This window comes from Ochotona curzoniae, unplaced genomic scaffold, assembly GCF_017591425.1.
Source record: "Ochotona curzoniae isolate NIBS_2020 unplaced genomic scaffold, NIBS_Ocur_1.0 scaffold_461, whole genome shotgun sequence".
NCBI classification, from domain to species: Eukaryota; Metazoa; Chordata; class Mammalia; order Lagomorpha; family Ochotonidae; genus Ochotona; species Ochotona curzoniae.
In genome coordinates, this window is record NW_024467120.1 from 541348 (window position 1) to 562836 (window position 21489).

Below are 21489 nucleotides of genomic sequence, written 5' to 3' on the forward strand. Positions count from 1 at the left end.
CTGGCCACAAGGCCAGAGCTCAGCGGATGTCAAACCAGGAGCCAGTAACTTCTGGGTCTCCCACATCGGTGCAGAGTCTAAAGGCTTTAGACCATCCTCTACTGCTTTCCCAGTGAGTTGGATGGAAAGTGAAACAGCCAAAATATGAACTAGCACGCATATGGGATGCCAGCACTTGTGAGGTGAGAATTTAGCTGCTGAGCCATTGTGTTGTCCTTCCCCCACCTTCTAAGATTTATTTGTTTATTTTTTGTTTTGTTTTGTTTTTCACTAGAAAGACAGATATACAGAGAAAAGGAAAGACAGAAAGGTCTTTCAGCCACAGCCCCTGAATGGCCACAACTGTCAGAGTTGAGTTCATCTGAAGCCAGGAGCCTCCCCAGGTCTCCCATGTGGGTATATCATCCAGTACCTTTGCCCATTCTCTGCTGCTTTCCGGGCCATAGGCAGGGAGCTTGATGGGAAGTGGAGATGCTGGAGTATGAACCAGCCCCTACAGGGGAGCCAGCAATTGTGAGGATCGTTGTTGCCTGACCCAATTTTATTATTTTTTTGAGGCTGAATGATACTCTATCGTGTATACCACTAATTGATGGTGATATGAAGACAGGGAGAGTGGAGAGACAGGGAGAGTTTTTTACTCCAACTTGCATGGATTAAATGTACCAAGGCAGATGCTGTGGTGTAGCAGGTATGGGTACTAATTTGAGTCCAGGTTGCTCTTGCTCCACTTCTGATCTAGCGCCTTATTAATGTACTGGGAAAGCAATTGATATAATCCAAGTGCTTGGGCCCCTACACCCACATGGTAGACCTGGAAAAAACTCCTGGCTCCTGGCTTCAGATTTCCTCAGCTCCAGCCTGTGTGGCCAATATGGGGAATGCAGCAGCAAGTGGAAAGTCTCTATGTTTACCCCACTCTCCCTGCAGCTCTGCCTTTCAAATTAATAAATAAATCTCTAAATTTTTTTGGTATCAAAATCATTTGTGATATGAAGTAGTGGGGGAAGATCTGTTTCTCCTTCAGTCTCCCTGTTACCATATCTTTCACATTGTATCATTTTAGAAATGATTTTATTTATTTAAAAGTCAGATTTACAGATTGTGAGAGATGTAGCTGTAGGGGCCCAAGCACTTGGATCATCCCCTGCTGCTTTCACAGGCACAGGGAGCTGGATCAAAAGTGGAGCAGCCGGAACTGGAACCTGCACCCATGTTGGGATGCTGGTGTTGCAGATAGCGGCTCAGCTGTCCATACACTGTAGTGTCATTTCCTAAGTATTTATTTTTAAAAATATCTGTCTACATCTTTGTTACCCTGATCTATGTTGAACATATATCTCTGTATCTCTAAAATAACTATGTTATTTCAACTGTTTATGTTTTACAAATGGTGAGCTCCTTTTGGGGTCAAGTATTTTTCATCCTGTTCTTTGTAGGAAAAATATGTGTTATTAAGAGAAACTGTGGTCTTGGAATTATGAGGTTTATTGGCAGGCAAAATATTTACATTATGGCTTTTCCTCATACTGTCATATAGGGTGCCAAGTAAGTTGCATCTTATATAAGATGTGTGTAAGATACACACAAAAGAATGCACTTCCATAATTATTTTATGATTCAGCCTGAGATGCTCAACAGAAATTTCATATTGCAGGTGTTTGTGTCATTTGAGGATGTGGCTGTGTTCTTCACCTGGGAGGAGTGGCAGGAGCTGAACAGTGTTCAGAGGACTCTGTACAGGGAAGTGATGCTGGAGACCTACAGCAACCTGATGTGTTTGGGTGAGTGGAAGACCTCAGTGCCATCCAAGTAGAATGCCTTCCTTCCAGTTGAAAAATAAATGAACCCTTGATATTACATAGGTGTTATGATGACAGTGCACAGAGAATGTGAACCTCAACATTCCATAGTGGGGGAATCATACCAGCCCTTTGATTGCACAGCTTCTGAAGATGAACCCCTGCCATTCTGCTGAGGATCTGACTGAACAGTTTTACATATTGCTCTGTGTTGTTTCCCATTCATAGGTTGCTGCATTTCCAAGCCAGAAATCATTTTCAAGTTGGAGCAAGGATTAGAGCCATGGGTTGTAGAAGAACCTATAAGCCAGAGCCTACAAGGTCAGTCTGTACATATGGGGCTGGGAGTTTGGGACAAGAGCTCACCAGATGTTGTTTGTGCCGGGGTGTTATCAGCAGATTTTCCCACGTCTCAGTCCTGCTGACAGCTGAGATTATGTGCATCAGACACTGGCATTCTATAGTCTCTGCTTAAGGTTCTTAGAAATGTATTTTTCTTCTGTGTTGTTATTGGATATTTTCAATGCCTTCTCACCTTTCCTTTATGTTGGTTAGAGTTGGCCTCTAAATTCTCAGTTTTTTCCTCTATCTTATACTCTTATTATCCTTCAAGCCTTTATTCACGTTTATTCTTTAAATGCTTGTCAGTTGGGCAGATTATACGTATTTAGCTTTTTGCAGTTGTAAGGGAGTATAGTGAAAGGAAACAGGTATGTCTTCATTTAAAGAGCTTGCATTCTCTGGAGAGAGGAAAAGAAATAACAAATGGATTCGGTGGTTAGGTTAGACATACAGAAAGTTTTATCAAAATGAGAGAATGAAAAAGTGCCATGTGTTCTTGTATTTGGGGTCCTAAAAGAATGTAATGTTAGAGACATGAATTGCTTACCTCAATATTGAGATGAAAAGCTTTCTAATTCTGAAGTACTATATGTTGGGGCATATAAAATCCAAAAAAAGACAGTATCCTGTCTTTTATTTTTTAAAAAAAAATATTTATTTCAAAGACAGAGAAACAGCAAATCAAACAGAGGTGCTGGTTCACTCTCTAAATGCCGGCAACGCCTACGTCTCCACGTACTCTGAGCTGAGCGGAAGGACTAGAGTTAATAAACAAAAATCACACACACACACACTGGGTCATTTGTGTAAGAATGCCGTTTATTGGAAACCCAGGCTGTCTTAATATACCCTGCCTAGTTCCTCTTGGGGAGTTTTTCCCAGCTCTTTGGCCATTGAACGTCTCACGTGTATCAGGGAGTTTGCAGTTAGGTCAACATGAACCCATCAGTCATGTAGGGGTGTTGTGCCCTGTTGATCGGCCCGCAGTTTCTCAAGCTTTCTCAAGCGCAGTCAGTATGAGAAAAAGCAAGATTAGTGCAGCAGGCATACCTGGTGAGGTTAACCCTTGGAGGGATGGGCCCTGCATCCAAATGATGGCAACATTTATAGCTAAGCCAGGTTGATACCAGAACCTCAGAACTCTTTCGGTCTAACATATGGTCAGCAGGAATATAAACTCCTTTTTTTAAAAAAAATTATTTATTTTGATTGGAAAGTCAAATATATAGAGAGAGGAGGAGAGACAGAGAGGAAGTTCTCGTGTCCAAAGATTTACTCCCCAAGTGGCCACAATGGCTGGAGCTATGCCAGTCTGAAATCAGGAGCCAGGAACTTCCTCTAGATCTCCCATGCAGGTGCAGGCTTTGGGCTGTCCTTGACTGCTTTCCCAGGCCATAGGCAGGAAGCTGGATGGGAAAGTGGAGCTGTTGGGATTAGAACCAGCGCCCATATGGGTCCTGGCATGTTCAAGGCGAGGACTTTAGCTGCTAGACCGTCGTACCAGGCCTGGGTTATAAACTCTTGAGCCATTATTGTATGGCTTCCAGAGTATGCATTAGCAAGAAGCCAGATTGGAGACAAAGGATCCAGGACTGAAACCAGACATTCTGTAATTGGATCTGAATATCACACACGGTTGCTAAACCTCTGTGGAAATTGTTTGCTTCCTAATTTGGGATTTTATAGAGGTTGAAAAGGACATGAGAAAAGGGATTGGCATTCCAGTACAGTGTTTTGTGCCATGTCCCATATCTATTTAAGTCCTCACTGCCGTGCTTCTGACCCAGTAATCAGCAAATGGGTCTGAGAAAGCAGCAGATGGCCCAGGTGCTATCACCCATGTGGGACACTGGGTGGAATTTCTGGCTCCTGGCTTTGACCTGTCTCAGCCTTTTTATGTTATTTGTTTATTTATTAAAGATTTATTTATTTTTATTTGAGAGGCAGATTTAAAGAGAGAGAAGGGGAGACAGGGAGAGAAATCTTACGTCTGCTGTTTCACTCAGCAGATGGCTGTAATGGCCAGAGCAAAGCCAATCTGAAGCTAGAAGCCAGAAGCTTCTTCCAGCTTTCCCATGTGGGTGCAGGGGCCCAAGGACTTAAGCCACCCTCACTGCTTTTCCAGGCTATAAGGAGAGAGCAGGATTAGAAGTGGAGCAGCTCAGGCTTGGACTTGTGTCCCTATGGGATTCTGCCACTGCTAAACCAACTCCAACCCCTCCAGCTATCTTTTGGGGAGTTAACCTGCAGATGGATGATCCCCATCTGTCTCTCTGCCTTTCAAATAAATAAACCTTTATTAAGTAACATGAGAATAGAGATTCAGAAATGAACCTTACATACCAGAGCATTAGAAATTTTGGTGCCAAATAGGACCCAACATAAGAGCTTACAAAATGTCAGTCCTAGCCTTGGGAGGTAGACCAGGGTATTCTGAGTTCAAGGAACAAGTGAGCCAACAGATTAGTGTTGAAGGACTGGAGTTTGGGAATAAAATTTGAAGTTGTCTGTGCAATAGGTAACAATAGAAATACAAACATAGAAAATGAACATTCAAAGCAGGGGATTTTCAGGTAGGAGTATGCATAAGGAAATGAGTGGAGAATGTCAAGACTATTACCTCGAATGGGGTCAGACAGTTTTCCAAGATAGTGGTCTCAACGTGGGTTGCAGGACTGACTCCTGTAGTCCAGCAGAGAGGATGTATTCTGAGTGTTAGGCTGTTACTTTTTTGTTTCTCTTATGATGCTGAGAAACAGATGTCAGCTTTCTTTAGGAATGTGGTATGTATAGCCTTAATGTAGTGTGAAGAAGAGACATTGCATTTGAAAAAATCCCACAAATGGCTACAGTCATTCCTTGGGGAATAGTGGGTGTAGAAAAACACAGGTGCATAGCATGTTCTTAAACCATGTTTCTAGTTATGTTACAGACACATGCCTTCATCTACGCATCAATAATTGTAGAAGCCTTGTAGCCTTCCAAGCTGAAAGAGAAACAAAAAAGAAGTACAAAACATAATTAGATGAAAAAATAGAAAAAAGGACAATGGGAAAGTGACTGATAAAAAGTTGTTTGCTTGATATTAGTGCTAGGCAGTAGATCAATATTTTGGCTAAATATTTCCCTGTTAAAAGGGAAATAAAGCAATTGGCAAAAATCCTATTTCACATTGGAAAATCTGCTAACATGATTTGCTATGTTGATTCACCGGGGAGAAAAAGTATGTATTGTCACAAATGAATATCATTTATTGCTATTCAAAAATGTTTTCATTGTGATAGGAAAACACTGTTTTGTCTTTGTGAACATTCCAAGAGAAACATTTAGATACAGTTTATGAATGTGATGTGATTTTTTTTTTCTCATTTCAGTTATCCGGAAAATGGATGACCTGATTGAGACTCGTCGGGAAACTCAAGATGTGATTTACTGGGAAGTTGTGATGACAAATCGCAGCATATCTACCAAGGAGAATGCAGATTTAAGAGATATATTTAATGTAAAACCCAATCATATGTCAAAACTGATCATGAAGGATGGAAATTATGCAGAAATGGGTCCTGAGGAGTACAGTGCCTATCAGAATACTCTTTTTGGTGAGCCTGATGATATGTGGGCTGGAGAGAAACATGACGAGCCTCGGAAGCCTTTTCAACTCTATGAGTATCATGATCAGCATCTCAATGTTCACTCTTTGCCACAGACTTTTAAGCAGGATGGACAGAAGAATGCTTTTGATAGTGAGACAATGTTCCTTACACACAAGTCAGACCTATCAGTCCATCAAATGACACACACAGGAGAAAATCCTTATGCATATACTGATTGCGAAAAATCTTTCACTTGTAAACCAAACTTTCCCATTCGTCACAGCATTCATCCAGGAGGTAAGTCCTATTGGTGTAATGAATGTGGAAAAAGCTTTTGCCGGAAATCAAACCTCCATCGACATCAGAGAACTCACACAGGGGAAAAAACCAATGAATGCAATATTTGTGAAAAAAGCTTTTACCAGAAGTCAGACCTTATCATACATCAGAGAATTCACACAGGGGAAAAGCCCTATGAGTGCAGTGACTGTGGAAAAACTTTCTGCCGTAAGTCCAGCCTCAGGACACATCAGAGACTGCACACAGGTGAGAAATTATATGAATGTGAAGAATGTGGGAAGACTTTCTTCTACAAGTCATCTCTGTCACAACATCAGAGAACTCTGTATGAATGTAAGAAGTGTGGGAAATCATTCTACCACTGGTCTCTGTACTGTAAGCATCAGCAGACTCACACAGGGGGCAAACCCTATAAGTGTAATGAATGTGGGAAAACTTTCTGCAGGAAAGCAAACCTCATGATGCATCAACAGACGCACACTGGAGAGAAACCCTATGAATGCAACGAGTGTGGGAAGACATTCTTCCGGAAAACAAGCCTCAGCAGACATCAGCAAACTCATACGGGGGAGAAGCCCTTTGAATGTAGTGACTGTGGAAAATCCTTTTATCTGAAATCAAACCTACTTATACATCGCAGAAATCACACAGAAGGAAAAGCTTATCCATGTAATGAATGTGGAAAAGCTTTTTATCAAAAGTCGTATCTGATTATACATCAGAGAAGTCACACGGGAGAAAAACCTTATGGGTGTAATGAATGTGGGAAAGCCTTTTCCCGGAAGTCAGATCTTGTTAGGCATGAGAAAATTCAAACTGGTGGGAAATCTTATGAGTGTAATCAATGTTCTAAAACTTTTTGCCAGAAGTCAAATCTCAGGATACATCAAAGAATTCACACAGGTGAGAAAATATATGAATGTAAAGAATGTGGAAAAGCCTTTTGCAGGAAGTCGCATCTCAACAAGCATCAGAATATTCACAAGAATGGAGCAGGCATTGTGACGCAGGAGGTTAAGATGCCAGGTGGGGTTCCTACTTCCCATATCAGTGAACTAGTTAAAGTCTCAGATAGTCCACTTCTAATTCCGGTTGCTACTAATGCACTTGAGAAGACGACAGATGATGGCCCAATTAGTTGGGTTGCTGCTCCCCATGTGGAAGAGCCAGATGGAGTTCCAGGTTCTTGGATGCAACCTGATCCAGCCCTGGCTGTTGCAGACATCTGGGGAGTAAACCAGCCAATGGAAGATCTCTCTCTTTCTCTGTCTCTCCCTGTCTCTGTCACCCTGCCTTTCAAATAAACCTTTTTGAAAAATCAAAATGTAGAAGACAAACTAGGAATGCGTTGAACATTGCCAAGTCTTTTCTCAGAAGTCAAGCCTCAGCAGATGTCAGCTATGCACAGAGGCATGCTGAGTGATATGAATGTGGACAGATTTATTTTTTAATTAGAAGAGATGGAAGAGGAATCAAAAGAGTGGCCTTATATCATAGAAACTGGTTATATGTTCCTCAGTGTCTCCTCTCTTGGACATAAATCCTGCATTTTCAGCCTCTCCTTATTGTAATTGAAACTATGTAAATGATCTCTGCTGACACAGATTAATTCGGGGTATAATGATAATAACCATTCTGTAACATGCACTTGAAATGCCATTTTCATTCTTTGCAAAGTTATTTTTTGGAGATGCTGACTTATGGCCGCATGTCATTTCTCCTGTTTCATTTGTGTACATCAGCTGTGTGAGCACAAATGTGGCACATGGCTCCAAACCTGCATGATGAATGTTTTGTTTAGGGAGTGAGTCTCTAGTGCCTTTGTGGTCCAAGTAATCACAGACTTAATTGTAGATGAGCCTGGAGCTGCTTGCACTATAGGAGTCTAAAAGGCAGAGAGAAGCTGTGAGCTAAGTGTTATGACATGGAGTGCAAACAGTCTTTATGTAATTGATTTTTGTGTCAGCATTTTTTTTCCTTTGTTTCTTACACTCTGTAAGAATTTCTCACTCTTCGTTAGCTGAGTACTGACCTGACTGCATTTGTCTAACCTATATGACATTGTTTTTTTTTTTATTTCACTGAACTATTGGCAGATATTTGCATATAAACACAATAATGTTACATGTTATAATGGCTCTGTGTCTCTTAATATATTTTTCCTTTAATTTTCTCACTTTGTTCCTTAAAATCTGTGAACCTTTACACCATGCCCACAAAGCTCTTTGTGAATTCAGTTTGGGCTTGTGTTCAACTTAGATCTCCAAAGATATACTCAGAAAGAGTGTTCATGCAAATGATGTAATCATTGCTCTATACTTTGGCTAAGATGCATACTGTGGCTGGCTGCAACCAGCTGGCCCTGTCCTATTCCATCCTGAAAACATTTCTACAAATCACCCTGTCACCTCTACTGCTACCAACTTGATGAAACCCCATTGGTCATGGTCATGTTCCTTGGGCTTCTTTCACATACCAATTGCAAATACCCTACCTGGAATGTTAAGAAAATTACAGAATTAAGGAGACATAAATGATTATGGGTGTCTCATAGAAAAATTAACAGCCAAAATAATTATGCTTACTCCAGATAGTTAAGGCAAAAAGTAGAATCTATGATCATAAAATGCTGAATTATTAAGGTTAGGTATCAATTTTGAATGTCAATGCTATCACAAATGTAACTTGGCATATCTAAAGATTTAACCAAGAGAAATATATTGTGTTAGCAGGAGACTCATCTCTCTGTTGGGTTTGAGAGGCACATAGTGTAGAAAGCATGAAGAAAAGAGGCAGAAGTAATACACAGGAAAACTTTCATTATTAGCATTGCATTAGAAGTAGAATGCATCAAATAGTTAATTTCATTCATATTTTTCATTAAAGTAGAAAAACATCATCCAAGAGTTTAGTTTGCACTCTGCAGTGCAAAAGGTAATTTTAGAACTTTAATAACACATAAGATTTCCAGTGCTCCGAGTGTGAGTCTCAAAAGCAAAATTGAAAGACTCATCCACAGTGTGACTCCCTCAGAACCACCTCCAGCAAGAAGCCCGCCAAGTCTTTGATAAATCCTTAACCGCTCCCAGCAACTCCTGCAAGCAGAAGATCCAAGTCCCATCGGAGACTTGAAAAAGGATTTAAGTCTGTTTACAAATCTTGATCCTTTGTTTTAGCCTAATGCAGAAAAATTTCAGTCACATGGGCAGCTCTGTGTGTGCGCCAGTGTGGTTATATGGGGGCTCACTTGTTACTTAAGTTACTTGCAGCTGCTCATTACTGAGCTGGCGTCCCTGGTTCCTTGCAACCTCGCCTTGTCCAGAACACATGCAGCTTCTAGCCAAAACTGGTTTTCTTGAGTCTGGGCAATTGTAGTTGAATGTGCTGATGTTGAATTTGCATGCTTGACAGTGAATACCATCCTTTGCCTCTGCTCAATTGTCCTTAGTCTGAACAGGTTCAGTGTATACATAGAAGAGTATAGTGTACATTGTACACAGTTTCTGACCAAAACACATCAAGGCTAGGAGGAAGCAGTTAGATTACCATGTGACCAATGAAGGCCGATATGATAAAGATTGGTGTGACTTCAGTTGATTCTTCAGTGTTGGCCTGCTGTGTCACTGTCCTGGGGTTATGCTTGAGTTCAGTAAGAGGGAAGGAGTGACCAGAATCTGATGAAGTTCAGGAGACATGCCAAAGGAAATGAAATGAGTTTTGAAGGGTAGATGTTGCCTTTGTTACTCACCTCCAAATCTCATACCAGTAGGAAGGAAGCACAACACTTTCATTTCTTTTCTCCATTTTATTCCAGTTTGTCTCAGAATATTTCTAGTAGACAAGGCTAGAAAGGTTCCAGTGAAATTCCTTGGGGGTGAAAAGCTCAAATATCCCAGAACACAGAAGCAGGCAATCAGAGTTGCATATGCTGATAAAACTTCATGTTCAGAATGCACATCTGTCAGAAGAGGAGATCTTCCTAGCCAGATTTTATAGGAAGTTGGATGAGGAAGCAGATGGGATTAATAATGTTAGGTATAACTAATACCAGCAGTTACTACATTCTGGTTATGGAAGTGACCCAATTTTACAAAGAAGTGGAGTTGATCAAATAATTTGGACCAAATCAAATAAATAGCTGGAAAGTATCACAGCCCATAATTAATACAACCAGACAAGAAATTGCAGAGAATATAAAATTAAGTATTCTGGTTTCCTTTGGTTTGAATATACAATTGGTTCTAAACTTTAGGGCAGTTGAGTACTTGCTGGCCCTCTGTAAACCTGTTGCATTTGCACCAATGGTAAATATTAAGGAAGCATTTGAGCTCAGTTTTATGTGGATCCAGAATTATAATTTGTTTTTCTTGGTCAACCATAAGGTAGCAAAAATGATAGTCCAATTTTGGGACTCTGCTGTGGACTACACTTAAATAGCATGTTCTTTTCAACAGCAGAGAATTTAGATCTAGACTTGGTATATGGCATATCAGATAGTAGAGATATTTAGGCAATGGAAATTGTTTCTTCCTATGTGCACATGAGGAATACAACATATTTAAAACAGTAAAAATGCATGTTTTCTTTTTTTTAGCATTTTATTATTATTATTATCATTTTATGATGCAGTTCCATAGGCTCCTGGTATTTCCCTTATCCCAGCCTCAATTCCCCCTTTTCCCCCACCTAGTTTCTCTATATCATTACTATAGTATAGTTCTTCATACACAGTCATATGTCCATCATTGCGGGCATGGACAATGGCAGAGAGTCCATCATCCTATTGTCAAGATATAGTAAACAATTTCATTGTAAGTCCATCTTTGGATGTAGAAATGCATACTGCATTGTATCGTCACAACTGGATGTTAGTCTCCGTTTTACAGCTACTGTACATCCCCTCAAATGAAAAGTCATAATGCAAAATCAACAATAGAAAAGTAGAAATTTACAATGCCATGAAGTTAAATAAAATTTTACAGCTACTCCATTACAGCTACTATAAATCCCCTTAAATGAAGAGCCACAAAACAAAATCAACATTGGGAAGAAAAAAGAAATTAACAACACCAAGAAGTTAAATAACATGCTACTGAATGACTGACGTGTCAACTCAATAATTTTGTATCATTAGGAGGTAGAAATTTTTTTTTTCCATTTTGTTATTTCAGTACAACTAATGCATAAGATTCTGAGTGGCCTTCTTGAGGATGTGTTGAAGATAGAAGCTGCTTTTCCTCATTCTGCTTTGAAGTTTAAGAAGGAACTAAAGTATAAAAAAGAGCGTTAGTAATTCCTACCTTTTTAGCTTTCTCTAAGTTCATTCTAAACTGGGAGTTTATAAACACCTGAGAAGGTTCTTAATTTTGATAATGTATTCTTAAACAATGTCTCTCTTGTGTATGTGCTGGCTCTTAACTTTGACAGTGTGCCATTGAGTAATGTCTCTTGTGTATTTCCTGGATTTCTTATTAGTATTTATCAATGATAGTCTGGAACTGCAGTCACAATACAGACAGTGTTTGCTAGCAGACATTGAAATATTCTTAAAAAAAATTTGATGGTGACACATCATTATGAGGTCTTAATAGAATTTACATTTTTGAAGACTTACTTATTTTTTCTATTAGAAAGTCAGATAGACAGAAATATCTTCCATCTGCTGTGTCACTCTCCAAGTAACTGCAGTGGTCAGAACTGAGCTGATCTGAAGCCAGGAGCTTCTTCCAGGTCTCCCGTGTGGGCATAGGGTCCAAAAGCTTTGGGCCGTCCTCCACTGCTCTCCAAGGCCACAAGCAGGAAGCTAGATGGGAAGCAGGGCTGCTGAGAAGATCTCAGCATGTGCAAGGCAAAGACTTTAGCCACAAGGTCACTGTGCTGGACTCTTAAAATTTCTTGTTTTTTTATTTGTGGCACCACTATCACAACTTATAGGGAAATAAACCTGTAATATCATAGGAGAAAAGAAGAAGTCAAAGCTACAACACACAAGACCTGAAGAATATACATCTAATGAACAACTACATTGCACTTTTAGTTGCACTTTTGCAAATGTTGGCTATGACAGCCCTCAACAAGAGGGATTTCTGTTCAAGCTGCAGTAACTTTTCTCACTGTGGATCATTGTTCCCTCTGTGGCAGAGCTCCTGCAATGCATTTCGGATGACTGTCTCAAAGTAACCATGGTTTTACTGACAACTCTTTGTTCACTCTCCTGCTAAGAATTGCAGCATTATGTTTTTCTGTTTTAAGAACCTTCTGTTGGGCCCTGCATCAGCCTAGTGGCTAAAGTCCTCACCTTGCACATGCCTGGATCCTATGTGGCTGCCAGTTCATGTCCTGGCAGCCCCACTTCCCATCTAGCTCCCTGTCTGTGGTGTAGGAAAGCAATAGAGGACAGCCTAAAGCCTTGAGACCCTGCACCCACATGGGAGAACTGGAAGAAGTTGATGGCTCCTGGCTTTGGATCAGTTCATCCCTGGCCATTGAGGCCACTTGGGGAGTGAAAGCGGCGGATAGATCTTTCTTTGTCTCTGCTTCTCTCTATAAATCTGATTCCCCAATCAGAATAAATAATAAATCCTAGAAAAAACAAAACAACCTTCTGCTAACATATCTACCACTTTCATCCCCCAGCTTCATAGATACTGCCATAGGGATTCCCTAAGCTCCTGCCAAAATGGCTCACTCTCATGGATCCAAAATTTGATTGCTCTTTCATCCATTATAATTCACAAAATCATTGCGGTTTCTATCATTGTAGTTGCCACCTGTAACATTTCTTCTTTCATTGTAACCATCATACCCTCTTCTTCCACCACACTGAGTTCTGTCCAGTAATATCACAGCTTTCTGTGCTACTGTAATGAGGAAGCTACCATCACCTCCTTCATAACTTCCTCTGCTGCCACCATATCCACTACCTGAAGTGGCACTACCTTCCTCATCAAACTTTGCACTGCGGCCAAAATTGCCTCCATCGCCTGCAAAATTTCCTCTGTAATCTATGAAAGTTGACAGATTAACCTCCATTGTCTTTTTGTGAACCAGTCTCAGACTGAATCTTTTTAGAAATTTTTGTTTTTCTTTTTTTAAATTTCACAGCTATGCCCAATAGTAGCTTTGTGTTTCTGACAACTTACCAAACGTGACATCATCATCAAAAGTCACAAAGCAACCTAGTTTTCTACTCTGCCTGTTGTAGTTTTAATTGTTTCAGTCTTGCCATGCTAATTAGTGTCTCATGCTTTTTGGTATCATCTTTATCACTACCAGCACACATATTTATCAATGTTAGATGGCATTGGTCTTTTCCAGTCTGCTCTAACAACATCTCTTTGTGGTTTCACGACATGCCCATCAGTCATGTTTGGTTGAGCACACATTGCTGTGTCCACCCTTTCAACACAGCAATAATTCGCAAACCACTAAGGCAAAACTTGTGCAAGATTATATTTTGGCATCTCTCACTCCCACACAATTGGAATGAGTGTGTCCATTTCTCAAAATGGTCTCTCAAACCTTTGTATACTATATCAAGGCTCACAGCACTGGAAAAGTTTCCTCGATGGCTCCTTTGGAACATGAGTCTCCATTTTGACACTTGACTGGCTTGCTCTCTTCCCATTCAGGTTCAATACAGGACCAAGATAGATCTGGAATTCAAAAATGTTAGTGAAGCAGTATCTACTTGGCTCCCCAAAGCAGAATAACTAATTTACAAAATTGGTGTTTTAGTGAAAGATAAGACAATCTCAGATTTTAACATTAATGATGTGATAACTTAATGATATATAATAGATTTGTTTTTAGATTTTTTTTAAAAGGTTATTTTTATTGCAAAGCTAGATTTACAGAGAGAAGGAGAAACAGAAATATCTTCATCCGCTGATTCCCTGCCCAAATGGCTACATGGCCAAAATTGAGCTGATCTTCATGAAGCCAGGAGCCAGGAACTTCTTCTAGGTCTCCCACATGGGTACAGGGTCCCAAAGCTTTAGGTTGTCCTTGACTGCTTTCCCAGGCCACACGCAGGGAGCTGGGTGGGAAGTGGAGTAGCTGGGACATGAACAAGCGCCCTTGTGGGATCCAGGCATGTGCAAGGTGAGGACTTCAGCCACTAGGCTCCTGTGCCAGGCTCAAATATAATATTTTGTAGATCATGATATTATTTAGATAGTTTGTGTTTATCAATATATTAAAAATTCTGATAGGATTTAATTATTGCAAAAAAAAAAGAGAGTAAATAGTATTTTCAGAAGCAATGCCTTAACTGAATGCCATCTGGTCCTGCAGAATCTCATAGCGTATACATATACTTACAGGCAAAGATTTTTCTGTAAATTTTGATGTTTAAAAAATGATGCTAAAGAGATTAAATAATTTATCTTTTCTTCTATATCCATTAATGAAATCCAGAGAACTGATTTGTGGTATGCATTGTTATCATAAATAGAACTTGTTTGTTAAATATTATTTAGAATATTGGGTGTAAGTTGCCTGAAGAAGACTTGTTATCCGGAATTTGTCATCTACTCTCACAGAAAAATGTTTTGCTCTTTCTTTCTTCATCTTCCCACTTCTTGCTTTGCTTTTCTTCTTTTTTTCTTTTTTCTTTTTTCTTTTTTCATACAGGATGAATCTGGTAGAGACAAAAGTATTGGCGCAGAGGGATTTGTGAGATCTCATGTACATCTGTATTTGTTTTATAAAACATAAATACAAGCTCCCCTCCCAAAAAACCCTTACAAATTAAATAAATTCATTGTATGCGTGTATATTCAACATTTAACTTAATATAACCAAGCAACTTTCCCTTCTGCTAAAAAGGAACATGTTAGAAGACATTTTTCCAGTGTAAGAGCTAATTCCGTTTGCTAGTTTTGCAGTGGTACCATATAACTATTGCTCTTAATGCAAACAAAAAATTAAATTAAATTTAAAAAATATTATAACCTAACTTGGATACTGTCCAAACAGAATATTAAATTAAAAAAAACAAACATTTATTTTCAAAAAAAGTCACCCATCTAATCTAATCTGTTTACAAACTCACAACTCAGTTATGTTTCTTTTAAAAAGATCTTTTAAATGTTTATATTCTCCTGAATGATTGAAACATTCTAGGACAACAGATAATGGATAGGAAACCTATTTGGCTGCTCTACAAATCCTATTATTGATTGAAAATCCTGACAAATATTCTGGATCTCCTGGTCTGATGGCACAGTACATGGAAGGCTTCGTAATCTAGTTTTCTTCCCCATTGGCTCACTGTAGGACTGGATTTCTGGCAACTGCCCATTAAAATTCAAGACCTGGGCCATCCTGAACATACTCTGTACTCGTCATCTCTTGTGACTCATATTGCTTTACCAAACCTTCTTTCGGGTGCTATGTAGGCAATGGAGAACATTTGAAAATAACATAGTCTTGTCTTAAATTTTTGAAAAGGTCATCAAATCGGTATCTTGCATTGGTCACTGTCTACATTAAATCATATTCCATCTCTAACAGCATGTTTACCTTGTCAGTTGTGATCATTCAGATAAAATTTGGCAAATAGAGTTTTTTTGTCATTTAGCATGTTGGTAAAAACTCTGTACTTGATACTTTCTGCTAAAATATGCATATTAAACAATCCCTACTCAGTAACTCCAAAATACCTTATCTATTTTTTACCAGGAAGTTAAAGGCTTTCCTGGGGCTCTGGGTTTTCCAGGCCTGAAGGGTCACTGAATTTAATTCATCATATAACTCAGATTCTGTGATTTACTGAATAAGATATGGGGAACATTACGTTCAAATTCTTTACTTCTGCACTTGTTAGATGTCTTTAACTTTCGTTGACTGCAGTATTTGTAAGCATGGGAGTTTTAGATTTTTTATACCATTTATTGGAATTTCATTTCATTCTTCCAAACAATTTATTTCTAGTTAGTATTATGTACAAGATACTGTGTTAAAAAAGAAGGTGAGCATTCAGTGTGAAAAATCTGACCTGTAGCTTCCTAGGGGACACAGTTAAGAAAGTAATTACTGGGTCTGATGCGATAGATCACTGGCTAATTTTTTGCCTTCAACGTACCAGGATCCCATATTGGCATAGCATGACCTGCACTCCAGCCTAGTTTCTTCACTCACCAGTGGGCTAAGGCTTACTCGGCCCTGTCTGATCCCCCTTCCAAAACTAACCCACACACTTGCCAACGGAGCAGACTGCCTTGACCGGTTTGTCCTACCCCTAGGACTGGACTCGTGTTTGCCGTTGGGAGATATGGCCCAGTAGGGGAGTTTCCCAGGTTCCCCAACTCAGCTCACTCCCAGAACGTGATCTCACATGCTTCAGCAGGTGCTAGGTCCTTGCCCAGCATAGCATGCCCTTCCACCTTGGCCTTTGCATGAGCTAGTGGATGTTGCAGGACAGCCCGCCCTACACCCTGTTTTAGGATGTACATGTAGATGCTGCAGCTTGGACCTGCCCAGCCTATTCTCAGTCCCAGTACTGTGAGTGTTGGCAGGTCCCATACTCTCACCTAGTTCAGCCAGTCACCACCCCAACTTTTCAGCTAACCAGTGGGACTTGCATTTCCATACGGTTGGGCCTACTTATCCCCCACTGAATCTGCCCCCCCCCCCCCCAGAGCTGGTTCTCTTGTGTGCTGGTGAGTGCCATGGCCCTGTTCTAATGTGACCCATCCCCTGTTCTAATCAGGTACTGGGATCTAGCTATGCTAGATAGGCCCCAGCAATAGCTTTCATGAGGTCTGCCATTTGGCATTTAGTGATGTTCTGCACTAACAAGCTCTTCTCAGGACTCCCATGTGGGCTGGTCTATCTGTCTAACCCATACAGACTCTCCAGTCTCCCCTCCAAACCACCAGGTCTCAATCCCCTCACTTGCCCGCAAGTACAGTGGCCCTGTTGTCAGATGTCTCTCAGAATTCATTCCTCACTTACAGGTACCGTGTCCTTATCCATGGATGTCCCTAGGCAATAATTCAGCACCCCCAAGTCCCCAGAGCTCATCAGTGGGCAGCCAATGCAAAGCCTGATGCCCGATGGGTACACTGGCCTCACACCAAGTAAACATGGTGCTAGCTGCTTTTTAAGCAGTTGGGGGTGGGCTTTTCATCAGTCAAGATTGGCCGATGAAACAGAGGTTCCATTTCGCATGCCTGGCCCCAGTACTGGACTAGGTGTGGGTGTTTTTTTTCTGTTTTTTTGTTTTGTTTGTTTTTGCTTTTGTTTTTGTTTTTAAGGTTTATTTATTTTTATTGCAAGGTCAGATATAAAGATAGAGGAGGAGAGGCAGAGAGGAAGATCTTGCCTCTGATGATTCACTCACCAAATGACCACAATGGCTGAAGCTGTGCTGATCCGAAGCCAGGAGCAAGGAGCTCTTCTGGATCAAGCCGATGCAGGGTTCCAAGGCTTCGGCCTGTCCTTGACTGCTTTCCCAGGCCACAAGCAGGGAGCTAGCTGGATGGGAAGTGAGGCTGCCGTATTAGAACCATGCCCATATATAATTCTGGGGCGTTCAAGGTGAGGACTTGAGCTGCTAGGCCACTATGCTGGGCCCTGGATTAGTTCTTATGCACATTTTCAATGACGTGTGTAGTGATAGTTACGGAATTCTGAAACATTCCAAATCCATGAATACACAAGTCCTTTATATAAAATGGCATATTATTTGCATCCAATTTGCATATCCTCTTATATCCTTTAAACCTTCTCTATAGTATGTGTAATGTATAATGTGATGTAAATATCTGCCACACTGTACTTTTTAAGACAATAATGGCAAGCTAAACATTTGTGTTTGGTACAGATGCATCTATGTTTATATGGTATAAGTGAAACCACTTAAGCCTATCTGTCAGTCTCAATGCAATCATAGTGTTTTGAATGTTTTCCCTCTATACTTATTGGATCCATGAGGGAGACATTATGAATGGAAAGGACTGACTCTACTTTTTATACCAACCCTGTTCGGACTTAATTCATACTTTCTAACTAAGTAAATTCTATAAATATGTGTTTGTTCTATAATGTTATATTGGAAACTACGTGTTAAATGTCTACAAACCCACAAATACTTTAATGCAAGTAATGCAAGCTGCAAATGTTATTTTTTTTAATAATTTATTTGTTTGCAAATGTCATTTCAAGGTTGAAAAACCATTGCTTTCTTTGCCCTCAAAATGTTTTAGAATTTGATAACAATTTGAGCACTAACTTACTTGAGATCAGTTTTCCTAAGGTACTTTCAGTGTGTTTGTTTTGAATTTTTCATCATTTTAAAATCCAAAGAAGCAAGATATGGATATCAACTTTTCATTTTCTTCTCAGGACAGAAAGGTATTGAGAGCCTTACAGGTGAAGTAGGATAAATGCTTATAAGATAATTGTGTGATACCTCAGTGTAACCTCCCCGTATCATTTTGGAGGCAGGAGGAATATAAATAAAAACTTCGGTAAACGAAATTTATCCTGTTATTTATTGCATTTTAATTCTGCTTTTTCCCTAATTTTTTTGAGAAGGAGATAAAACATCATTGAAGTATAGAATCACTATAGTAAGAAGATTCATGAGACATATGTGGAAAAATATTGGGTTATAGAATTCTTATTTCTAAGTTTTTCTTGGAATTTAATCAGGGCACATAATTCGGTCTACTTTACAGAGTTATATTTGAAACGTTACTTTTTGTGGCTGATTTTTATGGTTAGTTGTGGTAATTTTCATAATTTTACTTAAATACTCTAGATTTTTTTTATTAAGATTTATTTTTATTGAAAAGACATATCAGATTTTAAAAAGAGGAGAGATAGAGAGAAAGCTCTTCTATGTATTGGTTCATCTCCCAGATGGCCTCAATGGTCAGAGCTGAGTTGATCTGAAACCAGGAGCAAGGAGCCTGGAGCTTCTTCTGGGTCTCCCACAGTGATGCCTTGGGCCATCCTCTACTGCTTTCCCAGGTCGTAAGCAGGAAACTGGACAGGAAGTGGAGAGCTGGAACATGTACCGGAGTCCAAATGGGATACTGTTGTGTACAAGGCAACATTTTATTCGCTAGGTCAGGCCCCTTTCACTCATTTAACATTTTTAGCATAACTGCATTATAGTTATTGCTTGATTTTAATATAAAAGCTATGCAATTAATATATATTAAAATTAACATAGTAAAAATATAGCAACATGAAATATAGACCATAAGCAAACATGGACTTTGGTATACTAATAAAAATAAAATGATGGGAAACAATTATCAAGCAACTATTATATATAAAGCATTCTGATCGTCTGTTTCATCTTCACAAATTAAATATTAAGTAGTATGAGTGTATGCATTAAGAGATCTCAGGCACCTGATCCTGTCTTTGGTTTAATTTTACAATTTAAAAAGCCCCCTTTTGGCTGCTTATGTACTTTAGGGAGATTATATTCTAATAAATCCCTTCAGCTCTCTGGAGATCAGATGGAACTGACTGGTATTTCAAACTTATTGTTCATTACTATGCATCTGCTTTCCTTATGGCAATTAACAGTGCCACTTGATCCTTGAGAATCTACTTCTTCTGTAACTATTAGGGATCCTAGGTTTACAGCCTCCTCTATTGTTAACCATAGGCCACACAGGCCAACCCCATCAGAGTTTTCAGGAACACTTAATTCAGGCCCTTTTTTTTTTTTTTAAGTCATGAAACTTTTCCACTAGACCATTCCAATTACACTTGTAAACAAAATATAGAGAATATTGCACATATAATCAACTGCTGGTTTATTCACCATTGTACAATATATCCAGTTACATTTAGTTTTTTGTGCTTTTTTCCTATCATTTGCCCCAAGGCCATTCTGGCCATTCTATGTAATATATCGTGTGTTTTTTTTCATGTTTCCAGAAATTAGTGATCATGTTCACAACATTTCTCAGGGTCTTTACTAGGGTGTGAAATTGTGTATCATGGCAATGCTTCTACATCATTAGCATGTTCCAACTTTACATGCCAATCCATTATTGATTGAATAGCCTTGGATCTGGACCCAGACTTCTCTTCTGGATCCTTTCTCTACTTGGTACCTAGGCCCTAGAGACCCTTTGATGTATGGTTTCTTTCCCCTTTCATCAGAATTTGTATTTCCTCACACCAGATTTTTTATTTTTAAGATTTATTTGTTTATTTGAAAAGTAAAGCTACAGAGATAGAGATATTCTGATTCACTTCCCAAATACCCACAATAGCCAGTGTGTGCCAAACTTGATGCCAGGAGCCCCCAAACCCCCTCTTGACCTTTCACGTGGGTATAAGGGTCCAAGCACTTGGCCCATCCTCAGCTACCTTCCCAGGTACATTAGCAGGGAGCTATATTGGGAGCAGAGCAGCTAGAATTAGAATAGGTGGCCCTATGGGATGCCAAAACCATAAGCAGCAGCTTAACTAACTGCTCAGTTTAACTGTTCAGCTCAGTTTAGTTTGTTTATTTTATTTCTTTATTAAATATTTACTTCTTTTTATTGGAAAGGTAGATTTATAGAGAGAAGGAAAGACAGAACAATTTTCCATACACTGGTTCACTCCCCAAGTAGACACAATGGCCAGAGCTGACTGAATCAAAAACTAGGAATCAGGAGCTTCTTCTGGGTCTCTCATGTGAGTGCAGAGTCTCAAGGTTTTAGATCATCCTCTACTGCTTTCCTAGGATACAAACAGAGAGTTGGATGGGAAATGGAGCCAAGACACGAAGCTTTACCCATGTGAGACCCTGTGCATGGACAGCAAAGATCTAGCACTGAGCCAAAGGGTCGGATCCAGTTAGTTTTGATTTGATCGTAATTGTTGGTCTAGTAGCCAGAAAGAGAGCCTTAGTCATCTCATAAAGTAGAGGATTCTATATCCTCTTTAAATAGAAAATTTGTATAAGTCGCTTACTCAAATGGGAGAATGGACTATTTCCAGAGGTCCAGGGCTTCAGGAGGTCTGAGATTTTCATATTCCTAAGTGTCTCAACCCAGATATCTCAGTGATGATTTTCAGAGACCTACTCTTTCCAGACCTGGACCTGAATGTGACATAGCACAAACTAACAGCCCCAGAAGTCATAACACCACTGACCCTGGTCCTGATATTTCTATGTACCACTATCAAACTGTGCATAATTATTCCCCTCTTTACCTGCCACTCCTTAACTGAGCTCTCAGTAGGGAAGTAAGGAAAGAACACTCCCAGTTAGCAGAAAGGGATCTAATCCCTTCTGTGGCCAGCAGTTAAAATTAGTTAGCAATCACCTGGTACACAGCAGTCCACACTACACCAGATTGTTGTTCTGGTACAGGCTTATTGTAACAGGTTTTGTAGTTCTGTTTATTGCCTATGGAAAGTTCCTTAGTTTCCTCAAGTGTTTCTCTAACAAACTGTATCCTGTATTTGCTTTCCCACCCTCACCA

The 21489-nt window shown here is 39.7% G+C and overlaps 1 protein-coding gene across 1 annotated transcript in view; it reads left to right on the forward strand.

The window, feature by feature from the left end:
• LOC121147738 (zinc finger protein 585A-like) overlaps positions 1-21489 on the forward strand; it is a 163847-nt gene that overhangs the window by 47356 nt on the left and 95002 nt on the right. The window contains exons 7-9 of the mRNA XM_040967643.1: positions 1658-1784; positions 2031-2123; positions 5519-7004. Coding sequence (XP_040823577.1) covers positions 1658-1784; positions 2031-2123; positions 5519-7004 — 1706 coding nt within the window. The remainder of the gene's footprint in view (positions 1-1657; positions 1785-2030; positions 2124-5518; positions 7005-21489) is intronic.